Genomic DNA, 25,809 nt, shown 5'->3' with positions numbered 1-25,809 from the left:
AAATTAGAAAGGGAAGGAATACTACCAAACTCATTCTACGAAGTCAGTATTACCCTGATAATAAAACTCAATATGGACAAAGCAAAAAAGAAAATTATAGACCAATTTCCTCAATGATCATAGATGCAAAAGTTCTCAACAAAATACTTGCAAATGCAATTCAACAACACATTAAAAACATCAGACACCATAAAGGTGGATTTATTCTAGGCACGCAATGAGGCTCCACATACAAAAGTCAATAACCATAATACAGTACATAAACAGAATCAAGAACAAAACCCATATGATCATCTCAATAGATACAGAAAAAGACTTTGAAAAATTCAACATCCTTTCACAATAAAAAGTTCTGAAGAAAAGTGGGGGTGGGGGAAGCTCTGAAGGAACTAAGAATAGAAGTAACGTATCTCAACATAATAAAGTCTATATATAACAAACCTATAGCAACGTTATACCAAATGAGGAAAAAATGAAATCATTTCCTCTAAAGTCAGGAACGAGACAAGGGTGTCCACTCTCTCCACTTTTATTTTACATAGTATTGAATTCCTAGACAGAACAACAAGGCAAGAGAAAGAAATAAATGAAATACAAATAGGAAAAGACAAAGTCAAATTACTACCATTTGCAGAAGATATGATCCTATAATTAAAAGACTCTAAAGACTCCACCAAAAGACTCTTACATCTGATAAACACTTTTGACAAAATAGTCAAAATCCACATTGAAAAATCATTAACTTTTCTCTTTATCGACAATGAACAGTGCGAGAAAGAAATCGGGAAAACAATTCCATTCACGATAGCCTCAAAAAACACCCAGGAATAAACTCGACTAAGAATGAAAATTCTACAATGAAAACTATAAAGGCTTGAAGGCAGAAATTGAAGAAGACACTAGAAGATGGAAAGACCTCCCATGTACATGGATCAACAGAATCAATATCATTATAATGTCTATGCTACCAAAAGCAACCTACAGATTCAATGCAACTCCCATCAAGATCCCAATATTATTCTTCACAGAAATGGAAAAATAGCCCTAAAATTCATATGGAAACGTAAGACTCCAAATAGCAAAGTGATTCTTAGCAAAAGGAGGTATCACAATACCAGACTTCAAACTATACTACAGAATCATAGTAACAAAAATGGCATAGAATTCACACAAAACAGACACATAAACCAATGGAATAGAAAATCAAGCAATAAACACATGCATCTATCTGAATTTCTGTAAAGTTGCCAAAAGTATATGTTGGAGCTTCTTCTATGGACAAAAATGTCAATAGAGCTGAGGTTAAGAAACTCTAAGAATATTCTATATTTTTTTCATGTACAATATATGTCTTAAACTTCATAGAAAGTTTTTATTAAATGCAAAACCATATACATTTTCATTTAAATCCCACTGGTAAAAATAAAAAATTCAGAAAGTATGATTCTCATAAACTCAGTTTCATGTTTGATTGTAGTCTTTTAGACTCTATATTTGAAAAGCAATGTTTAGTCATTGCTTTTCAAAATAAAAAGTATATTTGTAGGTTTTGGCTGATAACTATCATGAGATGCAAATTCAGATATTCTTGTCCCTTGAAGAAGTGAAATTGTTTAAACTAATTCCAAGTGGGTCTGAATGTTTTCATTAGAAAACATGCATGCTAGCAAAAGGCACATTGAGAATAGGATGAAAAGAGAACAAATTAATGGTGATATAATCATCTTTCCGGCAGCCCAGGAAAAGTAATTCTTTTAGGACCAAGATCTCCAGCTTGGCATCTCTGAATCCTGAAAATAAGAAGAGTCTAAAAAGCTATTTTCAACATTTTAAAAAAATCTAATAACAATGCAATATTTATCTACGATAAATATATTAGGCTTGCTAATATGAAAAAACTGAGTATAGCACTTTTATTGCACAGAAATTAATTTCATGTGATGTAACATGATAGAAACTTCTGGATCCTTTGGAAAAATAATACAAAGAGTTCTTTGTGTTTAAAAGAAGATAGAACACTAGTGCTCTGAGGAAACCTAGCTATTAAGATGAGTAAATATGGAAAAATAAAGCCATAACACAATATTATACCATCTTTGCATTTCTAGTTTGCTACTTATAATACTTTATACAGTGCTTAGTATATAATTATAGTCTTAGTAAATATTCTATCTTATGCCATAACATGTAAAAAGAGGAGAACCACCCCAAGTCCAGAATGGTGGTGGCAGCAATAAGAAAGCACCAAAGAAAAGAGAGACCATAAGGCCAGACTTGTAATCCCACCACAGAGACCCCCCTCCTCCCACATCAGCACTGAGGAACTGCATTGGTTTTTATTAAGGAGGCCCCCGTAGTTTAATGAAAATTAGAGCCGTAGGAATCTATGGTTACATTATAACAACTAGCCTAAACATCACTGCTCCACCAACAAACACAAAAGCACTGTGTGGTTTCAGATACCTCCACTATTTTATTTGGTATTACTCTCTACTATGGAGTGTGCCCCCCAAAGTTTTATATGTTGCTTTCCAGTGTGGCAGTGTCGAATAGTCTTTTTAAGTAAGTCTCATTAAGAGGTAGGGCTTAGTGGAAGGTAATTATATCATGAGGCTACCGCCCAGGAGAGAATTAATGCTGGTATCATAGAATGAGCTAGTTCTAATAAGAATTGTTTGTAATAAAGCCAAGTCAGCCCACATACATGGTCCCCTTGTATGCTCCTTGCTCCTTTCTCTACCTCCACCATGTTGTGATGCAAATAAAAGAGCCCATATCAGAGACCAAACCAATGAAGCTACCTATTTGGGGACTTTAAACCTTTTATGTGCTAAATAAATCTCTTTCCTTTATAAAGTACACAGCCTCTGGTATTCTATTAAATGTCAAAAATGCTACCATTTAGATAAGCACATACTACAACCACCCTCTCAATCTCTTTGCTGGTTCTTTCTCCACCCCACAATTGTTGACTGGCATGCCTTGGAGCCCATGTCCTAAACCCTTTTCTCCTTTCATTCTCCTTTAGGCAAACTCCTGCATTCTCATAGTCTCAAAAAATACCCATATGCCAAAAACTGCATATTTATGTCTCTAATCTAGATTTTTTCCTCTCAGAATTTATTCTGTGGTATATTTATTTGGCAATTCCAAGCTCAACATGCTCAGAATGGAACTCCCAATCCTCCCTAATGCAACACATAGCAACATATTTCATTCTCTTGTTCCCGCTATATCGTGGATTTCATCTTTACTTTCTATTATGGACTGAATTGTGTGCTCCTAAAATTTGTATATATTGAAGATCTAAACTCCATTATCTAAAAATATGACTGTTTAGAGATAAGAACTTTGAAGAAGTAATTGAGTTTAAATGAAACTATTAGGGTGAGCCCTAATCCAATGTGAGTGTTGTCCTTTCAAGAAGAGATTAAGATACAGACAATCCAGTCTCCAAAAGTAGGCCAGAATGATCATTTTATAATGAAAATAGAATCTTTGCCTATGGTTTAGAGCTTTTCGGTAGTTCCCCATTTCTCAAAGAATGAAATCAAAGCTCAGCATGATCTAGACTCTGCCTCCCTATCCTCCTGTACAATGACTTTGGCTCCTCGCCTACTGTGCTCTGGACACAGCCACCTGTGAAGTTCTTCCTGTGCACAAAAATACTAGTCTTCCCATACATCTTTCCCTGTTGAAAACTTCCCAGCCCCTCCTCTTCATCTGTGTGCTGATGCTTATATGTTGTTTTTTTGGCTTTCCCTGACCCCCATGTGAGGTTCACCTTTTCCTTTTTCTTTTCTTCCTTTCCTTTTCTTCCCTCCTCTCCTCCTCCTCCTCCTCCTCCTTCTTCTGTAGAGATTGGAAGTTGAAGTCAGGTCCTTGTTCTTGCTAGGCAGCGACTCTACCAACTGAGCCACAGTACCAGTCATTTCTGTTTTTTTTTTTTTTTTTTTTTTGGTTTTTGTGGTACTGGGGTTTGAACTCAGGGCCTACACCTTGAGTCACGCCACCGGCCCTTTTTTGTGATGGGCTTTTTTGAGATAGGATCTCATGAACTATTTGCCCGGGCTGTCTTCAAACCACAAGCCTCCTGATCTCTGCTTCCTGAGTAGCTAGGATTACAGCATGAGCCACTGGCACCTGGTTATTTTTGAGATAGGTTCTCACTTTGTTTCTGGGCTGACCTGGACCATGATCCCCCTATTTGTGCTTCCCAGCATAACAGAGATGACAGGCACATACCATTACACTCCAGTATTATTGAGATGGGTTCCATGAACATTTTGCCCAGGCTGACCTTGATCCTCCTGATCTTCAACTCTCAAGTAGTAGGATTACAGGCTTGAGCCACCACACCTGGCTAGTTCACCTCTTCTAAGCCCTGATAAAATGCTGCCCTGTTTCTTCATAGCAGTCATCACAAGTGAAATGAAACAATTTTCTGTATAACCATGCTTTGTCTGTCTCTGATATATAAGTTCCCTGAAGATAAGTATCATGTCTTGTATTCCCAATAATACACAGTGCTTAGCACGTATTTATTGAAATAATGACGAATGACCAGAGAGCATGATTTCTTTTAAGAAATACAGCTGAAACACCAAAAAGAACAGAACTTACTTCTCCTAAAGGTCTCCCCTAAATCTAGTATGATTTCATTGTGGTATCCTTAACTAATTAAATTTGCAAAGATTTTGCTTCCAAATAAGGTCACATTCTGAGGTTCCAGATGAGCATAAATGTGGGGGGGGCACTAGCCAACCCAATACAAATAGGAACTTTATTTCATTAATTCTTCTATCCCTAGAATTCAGAATAATATTGGGCATATCACTTATCCTCAACAAATATTTGTGAATACAAGACTGCACTAACAAATGAATTAAAAGAAGTGCAAGAAACATCAAAGTTGCTGAGAAATGTAGGTGCTTCCCCTTCCTCTCCCCCGTCTTCTTCTTTCTTTTCTCCTCCTCCTCCTTTTCCTTCTCTTTCTTCTTCTGTAGAGACTGGAAGTTGAAGTCAGGTCCTTGTGCTTGCTAGGCAGGGACTCTAACATCTTCCCCATCTAGATAGCATGATTCTATCTTTCAAAAAATTTATTCCTTTAGTGAAGATTAAAGATTAATATATTGGGTCTAACATTGCAAATTACTGAGTTGAAATGAGTACACACAGAACTCCAGAGCCAGAAAAGTCATGGAACCTGCCCAAGTTTGCAGGGGAGAAACTAGCTCCACTCAGGAGGATTAAAGAGACTGCAAAGGACAAAAATAAAGTGGCTTCTACCATTATACCCCATGAGTCCTATGTGTTCCAAACCCTAGTCATAGTGGTTTTAGGTGGTCAGTTGTTCAATCCCATCTAGATAGAGAAGGGTCCTCTGGGTCTCCTTAGCTCCTTGTTGACAGACAGTGAATGAAAAATCTGTGAAACTCATGTCTGTCTCGCAATTACTACTGTGGAAGAGAAAATAAATTTATTCACATTTTATTTATTTTAAAAAATTTTTTATTAGGATATATTCATTATACAGGGGGGATTCATAGTGACAATTCTGACTAGACTTATATTGTACATTAGTTACATCGCCCCCATCGTCTTTCCAATTCACATTTGAAAAAGATGTGTGTACTCTAATAAATTCTAAGACTCACCTTTTTCATAATTTAAAGACTGAAATGAGGTGGGCTTTACATTTAATATATTTAGAAAGCATAGTTTAATCAGCACTGTTTTATTTTTCAGTGGTACATAAAATGGTATCTTGAAATTTATGCTTACATTTTATTAAATACAGAATATAAATCATGTTTTTATGTTTCTCATTCTTCTCTAGTAAAAAGTCTAGTACATCATTCTTTTACAGTTGATTATTTTTGGCCACATTAAGCTTAATTATAAATGAAGCGCAATGAGACTGATCAAAACCTTCTTATTTCCAAGTTGCAGATTTCATTATATGCATGGAAATGTTCCATAAACTGCAAAGCCTGAGCCACATGTCAAATTATGTTTTTTAAAAATATATTTAATAACTACTAGCTAATAGAAATAACCTACACTTTACAAGATAATCGAATCTCTCCAAGAGTGGACATCTCTATTTGCTCAAGTCCCGGCGTCACCCACCCCAGAGCCTGACCCTCTACACTTTCGCTGGTACAGGTACCATACCCATACAGAGGGCCACTTCTGAGCATGCGCGGAACGGCACGCAGACGCAGGCGCGCAGGCGCGGTACGCGGTGACCGCGGCTCGTGCTGTAGCGCCGGGTCGCGCAGCGCCGGCTGAGTAGCTATCGTCCGGCATGAAGGGCTGGGACCTGGATACTTCCGTCTCCTCGCTTCAGCGCCATGGAATGCCTGCGGAGCCTGACTGGGCTCCTGCCCCGCGCGGTGGGACTACCCCGGAGGACCCTGTGTGCCCTGGCCTGGGGCCTGACCCCTGCGCCTCGTCCCGCTGCCTGTCGCGGCTGCGCGTCCAACCTGCTGCGAAGGAGCCGGGCCGCGCCGCTATGCGGGCCCCGCCAGCCCGGCATGGCAGGTACTGCCCTCGCTCCCCGCCCGCAGCCCCGGGTCGTCAGCAGTGCAGTGACCTTAGGTGCCCCTCGGACCGCGCGCGCCGCTGTGCCTGCCGTGGTTCCGCGCAGGCCTCGGCCTCCCGGTGCGTCCTTGGGCGCCCGGTGCCGGGACAACATGCATAGGTCGCCCGCCCAGAGCGGAACTGCCCCGTGCCCGGCTAGCGCCCACCCTCCTAGCCTCCTGCTTTCTCCCCAGCTGCCTCTTGCTGCAAATCTTGTGACCTTAATAAGAACAGTGTACGGTATTCACAGGGTGCCTTGGTTATCACCCAGCCTAAGCGCCTTCATGAGAGGTTTTTTTAAAACGAGAGTTTCGTCCTTATGCACCATGATAGTTGTGAAGTCAGATTGGAATGGCCTTATTAGTTGTTAACTTCTTGACCTGTCTTCTGTTTCTCTTATGGGCACACTATGGACACACTTGTACAGCTGCGCAGGTAGAGAGGGTGGGACGTATCAAGAAGTGAGGCTGAAGAATTCAAGGCCACATGGTGAATTTAAATTGCCCATGAAAATGGCTTACAACTCCAGAAGACCGGAGTGAAAAAAGAGGAATCTTTTATTTAGCAGTTTTCTTCACCAACTGATGAAACATGGTGATAAGATTTTCACACATGTGAGTGCAAATATTGCTCAGAAACAAAGTTCAGGAAATGTATGACTTTCTCGGAGATAGTATTTTAAAATACTTTCAGTTGTACTCAAAAGTCACCCGAAGTTAACACCACCAGTCTCCACCTTCCCCACACTCAGAGTCTTTCTGAATTGACTTACGTCCCTTACTCCCTCCTTAGAATTATAATGCTTAGGATCCCAGTTTCTGCAAACTGGGTGAAACTTTTAAGATAAGCGTTAAAATTCAGAATAATAATCTTGGTGACACTTTAATTTGTGACTAGCAAATTGCCAACTTTTATCATTGCCATTTCATTTTCTTCAACTGACCTAACAATATTGTAAAAGGCAAACAAGATCTTAGGTATTAGCAAATTGCATGAATCATTACATGTAAACAGTAGGAAAGAATAAGAACAGAAATGATCCAGAATCTCTGGAGCCAGCAGATTACTTTGGTAACATAAAATAATTGGTGACATTGTTAAACCTGCCATTCTTCATGATTTTGAAGTGTCCTTTCTCAGTCATTAAATTTACTTGATTTTACTTCAGAGCCCACTTCAACTCAACCTAATCATCTGTTTTAAATAGACTTTATTTTCAGCTAAACTCTTCATTCCATTTTGGTAGCATTTCTCAGAAATAGTCACCATAAAACATAAAGCTAATATGTAGAAAATAAGTAAAATCTGTAGGTTTCATAATTTATAAGTCAGTCAGATAATCTTGATAATGGAATGCTGAAAGATCAAGTTTTCTAAAATCTACCAATAAAATTTGCATGGAGTCTTCTTAAATTATGCCAAAAAAAATCACATTTTCTTTAAATCTAATAGCACATTTGTTCATTTAGTTCTAAAAAATAAATAACTAGAAAGAGGAGAGAATGGTTAGAATCCAAAAAAGTTTTCTAATGCCTTATATAATAAGCCAGTACTTAAAAAAAAAAAATCATTCCTGCCAAATTCAATATAATCACCTACAAATATTAAAATTAACAAATAAGAGTGTTTCTTTTTCCTGTAGGAAAAAGGTTCAAAAAATAATAAAGTAGTCTGAATGCCTCCCATTACTATGCAAGTTGTATTTTAGCTCTATGTGAAAATTGTATGATCACAGGAAATCCTGTACTCTTTCTTCAGGTGAAGCACACCGGTTTAGAACATCTGATGTCTCTCAAGCCACTTTAGCCAGTGTAGCCCAGGTGTTTACTGTGGTGAGTATATAGTACATCTGATAACTTATGTAAAGTACATACTTAGTAAGTCAAGAGGGTTAGACCAAGCTATTAGTTTTTGTTTTGTAGTGAATTGTACTTACAAGTTCTGTTGTCTGTGCTTAGCCAGTGACCAGAATGCCTGCTAAATTTGCTTAACTGTGCTCTTGAAACTTTGCTAATGGCTGTGTAGCAATTTTAGTATTAGAACAGGTGATTCAAATTGCAGTTCAATGCTTCTTTCTTAAACACTCAAGATTTCCCATGAATCTATTCATTAAAAGCAATTACCTTAAAAGAACCTGAATCTGTACTTTGCAAAATACTATGCATGTACATCTTGAAGGAAGTACAGTATAGTACTTAAGAGTACATGCTTTGAAGGTTTCATGATCTCTACAAGTTTCTCTGAAGTGGTTGGGAGGGGAATAAATGAAAATAAAATAACAGATCTTTGTGTGTGTGTGTGTGTATGTGTGTGTGTGTGTGTTTAAGGAGAAAGCTCTTGAGGGCAAAATGTTAACAAAGGGTGACCCATGTAAGTTATGTAGGAATTGGTTATATAAGTTTTTAGTTTTTCCAGAAGTTTAATTTAAAAAATAAGTACTTGATCCAAGCCAGACTTCTAAATTTAAATCAAAGCTCTATCTCTTACTACTAACTTTGGACTTCAACAAGTTATGATAACATCTTTGTACTTAGTTTTCTGACCTGTAAACTAGTAATAAGCCTACCTTATATAATTTTTGTGAGTATTTAAGTAATTTATATATAGTACCTCTGATATAATAAACATCCAGAGAATATGGATTATTCATGCTTAATAACATAAGAAAGTTTCTTTATAAACCATAGAATAAGATAACTTCCACAGCTGTATTTAAAATTCATAATTTTTATTCACTGTTCTGGAAAAGTTGGTCAGCTTAAGCAAGAACACAAAAGTATGCCAGGTACAGTGGTACATACCTGAAGTCCCAGCTACTCAGGAGGCTAAAGCAGGAGGATTATGAGTTTGAGGCCAGTCTGGGCAACATGGCAAGATTCTGCCTCAAAAAGTAAATAAACAAAATGATATATATTGAGAGGAAATTCTTTGCAGGCAAAATAATAATAATCAACTGATTCTATTTGAAATAAATGAGTTTAGAAAGCGAACTAGTTACAAAGTGAACATTTAAAAAAATCAATTTGTATGATCTTTTAAAAGTATCCATTGATGAAAAAATGATGCATAAATGTGGATATGGAAAAATATTTAGTATGTATTGTTGGAAATAAGGAAGGGTGCAAAGAAGTATGTGTGACATGAATATGTTAAATTGGAAAAAACCGGAAGAACATTCAGTAAAGTATTAATCTGGTTTTCTCTAAAATTTGTCATGTTATTTAAATAGTTTCACTTCACAAATTTCTCTTCTCATTTTCTGCAGTGGATATATGTTCATGAAATAAACCCAAGGAGGGAAGCTAGTCTATATTACACAAGTATAAAGCTTCTCTTGACAAAACTGTCCCTTTAACATTGATGTTCTATGTTATGCTTATGCTCATATTGATCTTACTTAGCTCATGAAAAACAAGCTAAAAATGTAATTGTGGTTTTTTATTGTGTTCTTACTAACATGGCATGCATATGTTTCCAAAGCAATAACCCAAGAGCTGTATTTTTACCTACAACTATATCTTACAATATGTTTTTTTCTGAAAAAAAAATGTGTATTTTATAGTAAATAGTATAGCTCAGCACATAGATTTTTTAAATATTATTTGACAACTTCAAACTTGACTGTGGATAAGTGTTACAGAAAAATATACCTCTACTTTACAGGAAATGGGTATAATTTGTGCATCATGTTCTCTCTTCAAGCTATCAGAATAGTCCTTTTCTGTAAATCTTTATTGGTTCTGCAGTGCCTAACAGGGAGACTTTTTAGCCTTAAGAAGAGGAGGCTTCTGGCAGGAGCCACTTTGACTCTAAGGAGTCAATTTAAGGACTATTTAGATTCATGAGACAGGCCACACTTGTTCCCAGACTACTGAGAAAGATAAAGATAAGAAACATATCAAGGTAGCATCAAGAGTTTCTTCTTCAAAAGAAGTCATCCTTGCAGCCATTTGGGAGCTCTCTGGCCTGCTAAGTGAAAACTCAGTGACCAGGAGATGAGCTTCTCAAAGGAAGGTGTGAGATCCACCTTGCCTTTGAATCTCCTTGCCCCTCAGTGCCAGTATTCTTTATAACCATCCCAGAGATGCAACTTCCAGGGCCCCCACAAGGAACATGGCCAGACGTAAGAGCGACTACTCTCGGGGAAGAGTAGAGCTGTGCTTCCCTCCTGGTGTCTGTAATTCCTTCATAGTCTTCTTAGTCTAATGCAGACTGCCAGTCATTGGCCATTGTTACCATAAGATGTACAACTGATACTCCTTTACCACATTTCTAGAGGAAACAAGATAGAAAGTTAACTCAAGGTAAGATTGAGCCTAGGAAGGTAAAAGGGATTTTACTTGTAACTCGTCCAACTGTATTTAACATAGAGGTTATTTATGGTTTATAACTGCATTTCAATATATTTAGGATATTACTCAATACCATAAATACTAATTTGAGTGAAGATATTTTGTTTTTATGATTTATCTTCAGACAAAATTTGACAAAGAGGGAAATGTTACTTCTTTTGGTAAGTATCTTTATTTTCTTCTAAATCATTTTAAATCAGTCATTGAATGAATCTGATGGAAGTTTTGAGTAGCATACTCTTTGTGTATATAGTTATGTTGAAGGAGGTCTTTGCTCAGCATTTATCCATCAGTTCTAATTAGAACTGGCAATACCTGGACTGTTCATATTTGCCCAGAATTATTTTCTTCCGGCAGGAGCCCTTTTGACTCTAAGGAGTCAATTTAAGGAATATTTTGGAGATTAGAGCTGGAGCATAAAACACCGTTTTCCATTTGGCTCTGTCCTGTCCTTCTTCCTTACATTTTCCACCCCCTCATTCATTCTGAAACATGTTTAAAGTAGAATTACATAATGCCACCGACATTACAGTGCATGAGAAAGGTAGGGACTAGGAACCGATGGCAGTCACATGTAACTGCCACTGATTATCCTCTATAGACAGCTACTTTTTTTAAATGAAACTTAACTAGGAAGCCCTGCTGTATAACTTCAGATTCCAGTTTTCCATATCTTCCCATCACTTTCAGAAGCCACATGATCCTATTTCTGCCACTGCTGAGATCCTAGTGTATTTTTTTTTTTTTTGCACAGTATCTTCTTCTTCAAAGATTGTTTACAGCCTTTTCATAGGTGTGGTTTGACACTACAAGTACAGATCCTCCTATAATCAGTGTATCTAGAATTTCTCTCATCTGCTTTGTTTTCTTAGGTAATAACTTTAGTTCTCAGGTTGGAGAATCTGGTGTGAGAATAAATACAAAATTTTCTCATTTTGTATTTATCTAAGAACAAAGAAAATTAAACTCATTCATTCACAAATTTACAATACTGAAGATGATGTAATGAGAAAAAAATGGAAAGTAAAGTTGTATAAAATTCGTATTCAAGAAAGATCACCCATGTCAAGAGTTAGGAATTGCTACTAATGGTGCATGGCTGTGATTTTCATGTCAGTTCAAAGAGGCTTCTAAATACAGAAAAATGTTAAAGTATAGAAAAGAAAGAAAGCAATAATTAGTTAGCCTGAGTATATGTTTTGAAGTACAAAAAAAAAAAGGGTATTAAGACTCATTTTAATTTCTGTTTCTGGTAGTAATAGAAAATTATCCTGGTGGTGCTAGGGGAGATGTTCTTGCATAAAAATCTAAACTCAATTTATTAGCTTAGATCACTCTTTATTTCTTTTTTATAGAAAGGAAGAAAACTGAATTATACCAAGAGTTAGGTCTTCAAGCCAGAGATTTGAGGTTTCAGCATGTGATGAGCATCACAACCAGAAACAACAGGATTATCATGAGGATGGAGGTGAAGGATTTTATCTTCATCTACACTTCTGCACTTCAGTCTTACCAAAGTACTTTCTAGCCAACTTGAAATGTTAATGTCTAAATTTAAAGTAATTTTGGAGTAAAAATGGGCTATTTTGTAATTTAATATGAACAGACCTCATAATAATTTAATATTACGTAATAATATGGTAAAAATAAGTAGAACTTAATTTACATGGATTATATTCATGTGCTCACAGGCATAACTTTGCTGCATTTTATGTTGGAAAAATTCTGATAATGGTCATTCTCATTGCTTGAATTTAGTCTCTGGTTTCTGACATTATTAGAATCTTAATTATGTATCCAGTTATGTGTAATTATAGTATAACCTTAGCTACCAATAACATATTCTCATTTCCCAGATAGCTCAGGAATACTTGTTAAATTTTGAAACCTTAATTAAGCTTTGTAAAATCCGTTGTATCTTCCATCACTTAATTAGAGCACACTAAATATATTGACTTTCCTTAGTGATTAACATGACATCAGTTATTTTGGTATGTGAAAGTTTAGGGTTCTAACATAAATGAGGAGACATATGTCATAGTGGGACTGGCCCTATCGTAAGCATGTACTTGCTTACCTCAAAATGTCTGATAAAATTCCAGTGACATTCTGTACAGAAATAGAAAAATCAATCTTGAAACACATACAGAAACACAAAAGACCTTGAATAGCCAAAGCAGTTCTGAGCAAAAAAGCCCAATGCTAGAGGCATCACAATACTTGACTTTAAACTGTACTACAGAGCATAACTAAAAACAACATGGCATTGGCACAAAAACAGACAGGAAGACCAATGGATCAGAATAGAAGACCCAGACATAAATCACACATCTACAGCCAACTGATCTTCAGCGAAGGAGCCTAAAACATCCAATGGAGAAAAGACATCCTCTTTAATAAATGTTGCTGGGAAAACTGGAAAATCATATGTAGAAGACTGAAACTAGATTCCTGTACCAAAATTAACTCAAAGTGGATCAAAGACCTTAATGTAAGGCCTGAAACTCTGAAACAACTCCAGGAAGTAGTAGGAAATACATTGGAACATACAGTTTTAGGAAAGGACTTCCTAAGTACAACTCAAAAGGCTCAGCATCTATGAGAAAGAATGAACAGATGGGACTGCATCAAACTAAAGAGCTTCTGCACAGCAAAGGAAACCATCACTGGACTTTAGAGATAGCCCACGTAATCTTTGCCAGCTACTCATCTGATAAGGGACTAATACCCAGAATCTACAGGGAACTCAAAAAACTCTACCACCAAAGAATCAACCTTCCAATGAAGAAATGAGCACATGAATTAAACAGAGAATTCTCAAAGTAAGAGGCATACATGGCCAGTAAATATATGAAGTGTTCAACTTCCCTGGTATAAAGGAGATGCAGATCAAAACATAACTTAGATTCCATCTCACCCCAGTTAGAATGGCCATAATTCAAGAGCAATAACGACAACAAATGCTAGTGAGGATGCAGTGAAACAGGAACCCTTATACACTGTTGGTGGGAATGCAGATTAGTACAACTACTATGGAAAGCAGTATGGAGATTCTTCCAGAAGCTAAAGATAGAACTGCCATATGATCCAATGATACCACTCCTGGGCATCTACCCAAATGAACATAAGTCAGGGTATAATAGAGACACCTGTACACTGATGTTCATCGCAGTACTGCTCATAATAGCCAAGCTTTGGAAACAACCCAGGTGCCCTATAGCTGATAAATGGATCAAGAAAATGTGGTATGTATTCACAATGGAGTTTTACTCAGTCATAAGGAATAGTGACGTGGCTTGAAGGTGAATGGATGCAATTGAAGGACATCGTGTTAAGTAAGCCAGGCTCAGGCTTGTTTTCTCTCATACTTGGAAGATAGATCCAAAAGATAAATATACACACAAAAATAAGCATGATCATATACATACTCAGTAGAACATGTTTGTAATAGTGGAACTACTCTATGGAACTGAGGGAAAGAGGGAAAGAAAAAGAGGATGATAGAGCATCAGTAATATTAGAAAACATAAAATCTGTGAAGGTAGAAGAGGATGTAAGGATGTGTATTGAAAGCTGTTGAAAAATGGGGGGGTGGGAAGTAAAGGGGTTGGAAGGGGTTAAACAGACCAAAGTCAAGAATACCCACACAAGCAAGGGGTGAGGATAGGTAAGACACCTAAAAAATTAGCTAGCATTTGTTGCCCTTAACGCAGAGAAACTAAAGCAGATACCTTAAAAGCAACTGAAGCCAATAGGAAAAGGGGACCAGGAACTAGAGAAAAGGTTAGATCAAAAAGAATTATCCTAGAAGGTAACACACATGCACAGGAAATCAATGTGAGTCAACTCCCTGTATAGCTATCCTTATCTCAACCAGCAAAAACCCTTGTTCCTTCCTATTATTGCTTATACTCTCTCTACAGCAAAATTAGAAATAAGGGCAAAATAGTTCCTGCTGGGTATTGAGGGGGTGGGGGGGAGAGAGAGGGGGTGGAGTGGGTGGTAAGGGAGGGGGTGGGGGCAGGGGGGAGAAATGACCCAAGCCTTGTATGCACATATGAATAATAAAAAAAAAAAAAAGAAAACTGCAGAGATCCAATTAAAAAAAAAAAATACCCATACTGGGCATACATTGAGAAACCCTCCTGAATATAACTTAAGTATTAATAACAGAAGACAGGACTATAAAATAGATACAGTGTGTGGGGTTGTACTTGTGGGAAGGAAGAGGGTGAATGAAGGAGATCAAGGTGACAGTATATGGTTGATGAACTTCATGAAATAGAATGAAGAAACCTCTTGCAATTGCTTTAAGTGGGGTGGGGCGGGAATTGAAGGGGAAAGACAATGGGGGCCATGTAACTAATGTAGGATAGAAGTCTAATGGGAATTGTCACTATGAATCCCCCTGTATAATGAACATATCCTAATAAAAATAAATAAATGGAAAGTATATACAAAAGGGAAAAAAGTCTTAGCAGATTTTTGTCCACTTATCTAGAATTAAAATAACCATAATGGAATCTCAAAGTGACTTTTCTCCAGAAAAGTCTTCACTCTGTTATCAACAGCTATCATCTTTCAAAATATCATTTTGAAAGAGAGATAGACATGTATGTGATAAAGCATATTTAATAGAATGTTAATTGTATCATCTAAATGGTGTTTACTTTTTGTAAAAAATATTTGCATAATTAAATGTTGGAACAAATATAAAAAGAAAATTATTTCTAATTTCTGTCACAAATAACAGTATTCACAAAGGACCACCACTTTTTTTTTTTTTTTTTAAGATAAAAGATGTCAGTGTCTGGGGGCTGAGAGTGTGGCTCAAGTGGTAGAATGCCTGCCTAGCAAGCATGAGGCCCTGAGCACAAGTCCCACTGCTGCCAAAAGATGTCAGTCTCTGATTAGAAAAATTTCTAATTTCATGCTAGAGCACAAGTATGAACTAGCTTAATAAATTGGTGGTATTTTTTAAAAGAATCTTTTCCATTTGAGCTAAGTCTTTTCTAAAAGTCCACCAAACACCTGGCTTTAATAAAAAACTTATGTTTCCTTATATTTTACATGACTACCCTAGAAGTCTTAAGAAGTATATAATTTGTGTGAGAAATTCCATTTGAGTTAGAAATTCCATGTGAGTTGGAAGTATCAAAACTTAACATATATTTTAGGTTTTTTCCCCTTAAAAAGTGATTTTTTTAAGAAAAATATTGATTTGGTTTAGTTTTAATCCAAAATTAGGAAAATTACATGAATTTTATTTTTCCTGTAGTTCTCTAACTTGTACACATAGGAGTGTGTGTATGTAAATGATGTGTGAATGTATATGTATAAGCTTGGGGTTTTTTTGTTGTTCTTTTGTTCTTGCAGTATTTGAAAGCTGTTGTAACTCCAGAGTGTCTTCTGATACTAGATTACCGTAATTTAAACCTAGAGCAGTGGCTGTTTCGAGAACTCCCATCACAGTTGGCTGGAGAGGGTCAACTTGTCACATACACTTTACCCTTTGAGTTCAGAGCCATAGAAGCACTCCTGCAATATTGGGTAAGCCTGTATTTGTTCAGTTTGTGTTTCAAATGCTATTTGATAAGTTGGTATTATTTCAGTGGCACTTTTCCCAATCATACCCTATTCCCACACAAACATTTGTAAGGATCCTGAATGGAGAAAGTACTTAATTCATAAATTTATGACCCAAGAAGATACAACTAAAGACTATGTATAGTATAGAATATAACATTTAATGAAGTACATTTCAAGTTGGCCACCCTTTATACAATTTTAATAACCATACTGTGAGATGATAATTCAGAATACTTAAATTAAGGCATAAACATGATACAAGTTTAAGATGTAAGTCAAATTTTAAATGCATTCCACTTTTTCTCTAAATTAAACTGTGTGTCATGCGCTTACATATATAAATGTATCTTTCATCAAATAATGTTTTGATTTATTGTATGATCCTTTGTTTGAAGTAGCTAAATGACACTTCTCTTTGACACCTATCCTGATCAAAGAACCACACAGAATTTTTCTAATGACCCCCATTAAATTGATAGTGATAGATGTTCGGAGCCCCAAAAAGGTGGTTGACTGCTTTTCTGGCCTCCACCAATCTTTCATTATCCCTTCTGCTCCTGATTAGTCAGAACAGTACCATTCAGTAGGTGGCTGCAAGCAAGAGTTGGCACTGACAGCTTACTAACCAGAATGGGAGATAGGGAAGAGGGTAAAACAGACATGAGATGGGCAGGGATTGAGTGAACCTGGTACCCTTCTCTTTTGTCTGCTTTGCTCTAATGAGGGAATAGGTGGCTGCACTACCTGTTGGGGTTAAAGAAGCAACAGTAGCCGCTGCAACAGTGGTAAGACAAGCTGCACAGGTGGATAGGTGCTTAATGCTGTAGTGCATTCAGGAGCTCATGCAGTGGTGATAAATGCAGGCCTCTCCAGCTCTTGGAGATCAGCCATGGGGAGAATGGAGAAAGAGCTCAATTGTCTACTGGGATATGCATTCTTCTTGGTATTAAGTGAGGTTCCGGAAGATGTCTTTCTGAAAGAATACTACACAGTAAGTGCTGCCAGCCGTTTCCCACAAGGAAAGCTCCCCAAACTCACCTGGTGACTGTGACATACCGGTAACACATAGGCTTCTGAAACACCTATGACCCTCAGCAGTCTCCCCAACCACTTCCTGAATCCAGACTTGACCTCACTGGACAGAGGATTTGGTATCTCTTTTGGATACTTGAACATTAGCTCAGCTTCATTTTGGCTGTCCAGCCCTCTTTCCCACCCAAGGTCTTCTGACTTTAAAAGCAGCTCCCTAATACACAAAATAAGCAAATTGTCTGCAGCAGGCACTCCAGACTCAATTTCCAAGTCAGAAAACTAATTGTGCTTCTGAGATAAACAGTATATGCTGAAATTTACATCATTAATTTTACTGCTTAATTCAGTTTGTATTATGCTGTTTGCAAGCTGGTTTAGAGATACTTTAATCTTTTCACAAGTAGTATAGCTATATCAATGCACTCCTGCTGAGTATCAACCATGCCTAAGAAAAGCATGTTTTTGACTTAACACAGATTTGTTGTATTTTTTTTAAAATCCAAGTGAAGTTTTAGTTTTGAAAAGAGCATGAGCATAGGAATTTTGAACTGTATTGTGTTTACGAGAACATGGTATTATTTACCAAATGCACAGTTTGTGTTTTAACCATGGAATGGCAGATTTTATTTTAATAAGTCAATCTCTCATTCCATTCATAATTGTCTGTAGGGCAAAGACTTCTGACAGTTAATTCCCTGTCAGCCAAATCTGAGTGTAATGACAACATTGAGCATAGTCTTTTTAACCCAGGAAGAATAGTTTTTGAATCATCCATAAATAGTTTGCAGCATTGACCATGTTCTGAAGTATTACTAGTATTTTTAGCTATCACAAATTTCTGTGTTTAATCAGAGGATTCACTGCTAAGTATTCTAAAAAGGTTGTTTTAATTCTTATGAAAGGTCATGTTGTTATCTAGATCAACACCCTTCAGGGGAAACTTAGCGTTTTGCAGCCACTCATCCTTGAGACATTGGAAGCTTTAGTGGATCCCAAGCATTCTTCAGTAGACAGAAGCAAACTGCACATCTTATTACAAAATGGCAAAAGGTAAATATGGGTGGTTTACCAGGTTGGGAGTTAGAGGCAAATTTCTTAAATTCTTTTCTCAGTAATTTTAATTTAACTAATCATTAAATTTATGCTCAGTAATTTAGCATAAATTCACATATAAAATTAGTGAAATTCTTACTTTAGAAAAATACCAACTAGTCTTATTAACGACAATGACTATTTTACCCTTTACTCACAGAGAGTGAGAAAGTAAATCAGCAATGAAAACGTTGCTAATTTGGTTTGAATTATTAAAATTGTGTTTCACGACTTTTTTTTTTTTTTTTTTTTTCTTTTTGGCAGTACTGGACTCAGGGTCTGTTCTCACTAGGCAGGCACTCTAACACTTGAACCACATCCCTATCCCTTTTTGCATTGATTATTTTTGAGATAGGGTCTTTATGCCCAGGCCAGACTGGACCATGATCCTCCTACTTGTGCTTCCCTGTGTAACTGGAATGGCAGACAGGACAGGCACGCACCTATACACCCAGCCAGTGACTGAGATGGGATTTCATGAGCTTTTTGCCTGGGCTGGCCTCAAAACCTTGGTCCTCCCAATCTCTGCCTCCCAAGTAGCTAGGATTACAGACTTGAGCCACTGGCCCTGGCCTAGCAACGTTTTTAAAAATAGGAAAGTAGCATTGGTGGGAAGTTGAGCTAAAAGGAGCACACAACTTAACACTTATGGAAAAGATTTTGCATGAAGCAGTATGTTCATCTGTGGTCTCATCTCCTCCACTGGCAACCCCATTCAGTAGGTGATGTCTTCATTTTGAAGATGAGAACATTGAGTAACTTATCTTCTTAAGAATCTTATCTAAACTGATACAGCTAGTAAATAACAGATCCAAATTCAAATCCCTTTCCCTCTCCCTCTAAGGTCCATGGTTTTATTGTTGTTCATAATACATTATAGGATTTTAGAACAGTATTTTAATTTATCTAATAAATTAAATATACTCTCAGATAATATACTTCCAAAAAATTTCTTCAAGAATTAATAGTTATGACTGTGTGGTGGTACACACCTGTAATCCCAACTACTCAGGAGGCAGAGATAGAGAAGATCATGGTTCAAGGCCTGCCTGTGCAAAAAGTTAGCAAGATCCCGTCTCAACCAACAAGTCGAGCATGGTGGCATGAGCCTATCACCCCAGCTATGCGGAGGCATAGGTAGGAGTAGGAAGATTGATGTCCAAGGGCAGCTCCAGGCGAAAAGCATGAGACCCTATCTGAAAAACAATCTAAAGCACAAAGGGCCAAAGGTATAGCTGAAGTGGTAGAGTAAGGCCCTGAGTTCAAACCTTAATATGACCCATCCTCCAGAAAAGAACACTTGAAGGATAGATATGTAGCAGAGCGCTTGCCTAGCATTCATGAAGCCCTGGATTTGATACCTGGCACCGCAGAACAAAAGAATTAACAGTTAAAGTTTCTAAACCAGTAAGGGTTATTTTTGTCAAAAAATGTTTGGGTGTTTTTATCAGTTAAGAATAAATAATCTTGGCTGGGAACGTAGCTCAGTGCTTCAGTGTTTGCCTAGCATGTGTGAGGCTCTGGGTTCAATCCCCAGTATTAAAAAAAGAGAAAGAATAAATAATGTGTAAACCAAGCATAGTGATACATATCTATAATCCTAGCTAATCCCAACTACTTGGGAGGTAGAGGCAGGAGGATTTCAAGTTCAAAGCCAGCTGGTATAATGTTAGTGAGATCCTATCTTAAAAACAAATACAAACATAAGGGCTGGTAGTATGTTTCAAGTGGTTCAACGCTTGTCTAGCATGCTTAAGGCCCTGGTTTCAATCCCCAGTATACTGCAAAACCTGAATAATCGGGAGGTGAAGGTGTAGCTCAGTGGTAGAACACTTGTCTACCATGCACAAGGCCCTAGATTTGATCCCAAGCACCACAAAAGAAACAAAACATAAATGGTGTATCTTTATTGTCTTGGCATATCAATTAATAAAAATTAATTCCCAACCCAAAAGTGACTGTATGTTTCAGAGATAAATTATATATGTTAAATATGATAAATTATATGTTATAATGTTTCTATATCATTAATTTTACCAGTTAATTTAATTTTGGTTTTGGAATTTATTCTTAATTTGTATAATTATTAAAATGTTTTTTGCCTAGTCTGTGTTTACCATGAGTGATGAATGGATCTATTTGATAAGACATCCTAAAAAGGCACTATTCTTATACTGAAATGGGTTACTAGTTCATGCTATTGATTATTTCTGTCTAACTATTCTTACAGTCTATCAGAGTTAGAAACAGATATTAAAATTTTCAAGGAGTCAATTCTGGAGATCTTGGATGAGGAGGAGTTGCTAGAAGAGCTCTGTCTGACCAAGTGGAGTGACCCTCTCGTCTTGTAAGCATAGCCCTGTTCTGTTATTTATTTCCTCAGGAAACTTCTATCTTTTTTTTCTCCAAGGTAATTTTTATAGAGAATGTGACACTTTTCAAGAATAGATAAGTAGGCATTTTTCATCCTCCATAACTTTTTTCCTAGTATCTGATTCAGTTTAATGAGGATATACTGAGTATACACTGATTCTCAACAGTGCCGGACTGAGATAAATACAAAGGTAAACACACAATTACCTTCGTCTTCAAGGATAGACCACCAAATTGGCATACACATCTGTTGAAATAACTTATCTAAGGAATGGGTGGAAGAGGGGAGAGAAATTCACATGGGGAGGGAAAGGGAGATGAATAAGACATCAGCATAAATTCTGTAAATTTGGGGAGAGGTTTTTTTTTTTTTTTTGGTCTTTTCTTTTTTGGTGCTGGGATCGAACCCAGGGCCTCACGCATGCTAGGCAAGCGCTGTACCACCGAGCTACATCCCAGCCCAAATTCTGTAAATTTGATCCAAAATAAAAATACACATCTCATAAACTGCTTATGTCTTATGAATTTAAAAATCATTGCTCTTGTGCTCACTCAAGTTAAATTTTTTTTAATACTTCAGATAATTTTTTATTCTTTGCAAAGTAGTATTAGAAATTAATAGACATCTTCATAATATGTACAGTTTATATAGTTTCTGCAGTCTGCACAGATTTTTAAAGCATTTTTGAGAAAATGGTTGTTTATGTTCTAGTAAGGAAATACTAAGATGAGAGCACTATATAATGTTTGGTAGGTAGCATTTAGATATAGTGGCAGAAACTTGAACCCACTGATTCTTACTTGCTTTGCTTAGGCAGATCTACCTCTAATATGCTTTATGACATAAGGATTTTTTAGAGTACCTCATTCCCTTTTATCCTTCTTGGTAGGGGTTTTGGATATAAATAAAGAAGAACAAAATAACTATGTACTATTATCATTCTAAAACATTTATCTTGAGCCATGCATGGTGGAACTTGCCTGTTACCCTAGCACTGGGGAGGCTGAGGCAGGAGGGTCACAAGTTCAAAGCCAGCCTGGGCTACATAGTGAGACCTTATCTCACGAAATCAAATATTTTTTGATTTTGTATGAAAATAACATACATTCACCTTGGAAAGGAAATACTCTTTACATTTATTTTTAGTTTTGGTTTTGTTTTGGTAGGTAACGGTTTTTGATTTGCACTACTTCATCAACATTCACATTTGGATTTTCCTGTAACTGACAGTACATGTTTGCATGATGAATCTCTTGAATTGGGGCTGTGGAATACAGTGACGCTATCTATCCTGTGTAATCTTGAACTATCTCTATAGTATTTAGGATCAGTTGGCATGACCTCACAGATTGTCTCTTCTAATCTTGTGACTGAGGCCAGTGGCTGAAGTTTTGGGTACTGAATACCTGGTGAGCTCATTGGGGGTGGTTAACTCTGTAAACTCTTTGAATTGAAGTGAAAAGAGCAGCACTGGGATTGACCATGCAGAAGAGATGGAGCTGCTTCTGGAAAACTACTACCGGTTAGCTGAGGATCTTTCCAACGCAGCTCGGGAACTTAGGGTGCTTATTGATGACTCTCAGAGTATTATCTTCATCAATCTGGACAGGTGAGAGAGCACTGTATAAAACAGTAAGTATTTCTTTAGAGATAAGTATTATAAAGCAATCAAGTTTTAAAGGAAGTGTCATTTTGGATCCATCATCATCTTAACTATTACACTGAAGTGCTTGGTTTTTTGTTTGTTTTGAAGGTACAGATTTAATCCAGGTGGGCTTTATTAGATTATTCAGTGAATTTTCTGTATGTGGTTAGCAGACCTCCTGATCTGAGTTGGTGTTCTCCTTCTAGCCACCGTAATGTGATGATGAGGTTAAATCTACAGTTGACCATGGGAACATTCTCTCTCTCACTCTTTGGACTGATGGGAGTTGCTTTTGGAATGAATTTGGAATCTTCCCTTGAAGAGGTAAGATTGTATTATTCAGTAATTTAGGGATTATTTTTTAATGTTTCGAAGATCAATTTTATTTGGCAGCACTGGGGATTGAACTCAGAGCCTTGCACTTGCTTTCTGAGTGCTGTACCATTTGAACCATGCCCCCAAGTCCTTTTGCTTTTCAGTTTGTTTTTCAGATCGGGTCTCATGCTTTTGCCTGGGCTGTCCTTGGGTCATGATCCTATCTCTGCCTCCTGAGTAGCTAGGATTATAGGCATGATTCCCCATGCCTGACCTTTGCCAGTTTTTTAATGGGTTTCTTTATGTGTAACTTCATATTCCCATAGTGAAATAAATATAAACTATAACTTACTTAGAATTTAGGCCGTATTATTGGACCCTATATATGGATGTAAATATAGACTGTTTCTTTGTTCCCTGAAACATGGGGAATCTTGGTAAGACTATATTACGCCAGGCGCCCATGGCGCCCTCTCTGAGGAACCTAGCCTTTTTTGATTGAGATAAACTCTGTGTTCTCTTTCAGGACCATAGAGTGTTCTGGCTGATTACAGGAATTATGTTTATGGGAAGTGGCCTTATCTGGAGGCGGTTGCTTTCCTTCCTTGGACGACAACTAGAAGCTCCTTTGCCTCCTGTGGTATGAAGGGTGTGGTTCACAGCAGTATTGCAGAGGTTTATAATCATGGCCTGTAATGTCAGGCAGCCTGGGCTTAAGCTGTGACAGGTTTTGTGACCCTGCAGAAGTTATTAAATTTCTCTAAACTTCCCTGTTTCCCCATCTGTTAGTTAAGGTTGCATTAACTGCTTTATAGTATTGTTGGGAGAATTAAGTGAGGTAAAATGTTTAGCACATTGCCTGGCACAATAAATAAGCTAGAAATTCATTTTGTTTAGAATCCTCTGACAAGCATTATAGATTTGGACAGATGTTAATAATACTGGTGTAAGGTTTTGTCATAACCAGATTGAAATTAAGAAACATTTATAGAGTTCACATTAAGAAAAGGTATAGAGTTGGAGGAGTGGCTCAAGTGGTAGGGTGCTGGTGTAGCAAGCATGAGGCCTGGAGTTCAAAACTCTGCTACCACCAAAAAAAAGAAGTTATAATATTTACCTCCTTTTTGACATTGGTATTTGAAAAATGACACCACTGGAATGAGTTCTTAAGATAACAGATACAAGGTTTGTACTCCTATGTCATTTTATTAGTGGATTTTCTTTTTAAATGGCACAAACTAAAATTGAATTTCCCATTTTATTTAGGTGGCCTCTTTACCTAAAAAGACCCTTCTGGCAGATAGAAGGATGGATGTAAAAAACAGCCTCAGGCCTGATGGATTTGGATCAAGCAGAACTATCTTAACAAGCCGTTAGCATTAACCCAGAGGATACCAAATTTTTTTTTATACTTCTGATGCTGTTATTACTTTCTTTCATAGTCACATATTTGAAAAAAATCATTATGACAGTCATACTCTTACAACTTTATTGCATTTCCAGAATTAAGTGTTTTCTTTGTAAAAGGCCAAATTCTATTTCCTACAAATTTTAAATACTGTTTTTATAGATATGGTGTGAGGTATAAAGGGATTATTTAATTCAAGAGTAGACTGTTGTACAGATTTTAATTTATACATATCAAGAAAAGTGCAGTTCCATGCTGAATGAAGCCTAGAAACTTGAGAAACCCATAGTTACTGAGATCAGGCAGTAACGATTCTTAGTACAGGGAATTCTGTTTGTGGAAATTTTCTGAGCTAGTATAACATAGGTTAACCTTAAAACCAACTCTGGAAGTTTGTGTTCTAAAATCAATCCTTGATATAACCTATTTTCTTATATTTATCACCTTTTGTATGTAAGGTAAATAAAAAGAAAGGATAATTTAATACCAGGATTTATGTGGATTCCAGTTATTCAAGATTTCACTTTTTCAATCCTGAAACTTTTTTCTTTGCTTGTCTCTAAATAGAGCATTGAAAGGAAGTGTATAAGTTCTGTTACTGTTTTATAGCTACTTTGTTCATTGCCTGATTTTTAGAGATTTTTTAGACCACTTCCCCCAAAATGAAAATGTATGAAGCCAGTTAATTTAGGTGCCTGCCCCTCAAGAGTTTGAAACTTAGTTTGAGATGGAGTAAAAAAATCTTTTGACTAGTCATGTCCCACAAATAAAAGGAAAGTTACTTAGTGGGTTATTAAATTCTTAAAGATAGATCAGGTATAATTTCAAAATGTCAGCTCACTCTGCCTTGATGCCTGCAGGATGCTTCTCACATTATTTCACTCATGTGAAATAAAACGCCCCCCCACCAAAAACAAGTAAGAGACTCACAGATTTTAAATTTTGAACTAAAGTAATAAAGCATATTGATTATTTAAAAGAAAGGTGGTAAAATACCAAACACTGAGTTATGTGAATAAGCAGCAGTCACATCCTGCTGCTTACAAACAAGTATAAGGTAGAATACTCTTTAACAGATTCCCTTTCTCTTCAGAAAGCCACTGAGCAAATGTGGGCAGAACAGATGCCATTTTAGGACACTATTAACCCTTGCTTTATTGATAAACATGGACTGTGAAATAACCACTACACAGTTTCTTATTAAAAAGCTATTTTGGTGAGTTATTCCAAGAGTTGTGCACCTTTATTTTTTGGAATTGCAGTATTAAAGTCACACTTTGAATTCAGGATTTACTTTCATTACTTTAGTAGTAACTATAGAGATAATCTAATGATGATACATGAATAGAGACTCCAGAAGCCTGAGGTTTGCTCCCAAGCTCACCTCAAACCATTTTAACCTCTTAGGTCTATGATA

At 36.9% G+C, this 25,809-nt stretch overlaps 1 protein-coding gene across 2 annotated transcripts; it reads left to right on the top strand.

Annotated features, from left to right (window-relative positions):
- The first annotated feature begins 6,236 nt into the window (after positions 1-6,236).
- On the top strand, positions 6,237-24,884 carry Mrs2 (magnesium transporter MRS2). 2 transcript variants are annotated; one of them, XM_020166711.2, is made up of 11 exons: positions 6,237-6,546; positions 8,344-8,417; positions 11,062-11,098; positions 12,293-12,405; positions 16,314-16,487; positions 18,478-18,608; positions 20,881-20,997; positions 22,481-22,633; positions 22,876-22,993; positions 23,511-23,624; positions 24,251-24,884. In XM_020166711.2, the coding sequence occupies exons 1-11, from the start codon at positions 6,357-6,359 to the stop codon at positions 24,359-24,361; spliced, it is 1,332 nt and encodes a 443-aa protein (XP_020022300.1). In that variant the 5' UTR covers positions 6,237-6,356; the 3' UTR covers positions 24,362-24,884. The 2 variants fall into 2 exon arrangements, with proteins under 2 accessions (XP_020022300.1, XP_073938879.1); XM_074082778.1 differs by lacking the exon at positions 20,881-20,997.
- The last annotated feature ends 925 nt before the right edge of the window (positions 24,885-25,809 follow it).

This window comes from Castor canadensis, chromosome 8 (genome assembly GCF_047511655.1).
Source record: "Castor canadensis chromosome 8, mCasCan1.hap1v2, whole genome shotgun sequence".
NCBI lineage: Eukaryota > Metazoa > Chordata > Mammalia > Rodentia > Castoridae > Castor > Castor canadensis.
Note: the sequence above shows the minus strand (reverse complement) of the source record. Positions and strands in the feature narration are given on the sequence as shown.

What these genes read in the sequence shown, in the direction of transcription:
- Mrs2 (XM_020166711.2), top strand. Translation starts at nt 6,357, where the DNA reads ATGGAATGCCTGCGGAGCCTGACTGGGCTCCTGCCCCGCGCGGTGGGA. An exon ending in AAGCACTCCTGCAATATTGG is followed by an intron (nt 16,488 to 18,477) that starts GTAAGCCTGTAT and finishes GTTGTTATCTAG; the next exon opens with ATCAACACCCTTCAGGGGAA. An exon ending in TGGAGTGACCCTCTCGTCTT is followed by an intron (nt 20,998 to 22,480) that starts GTAAGCATAGCC and finishes TTTGAATTGAAG; the next exon opens with TGAAAAGAGCAGCACTGGGA.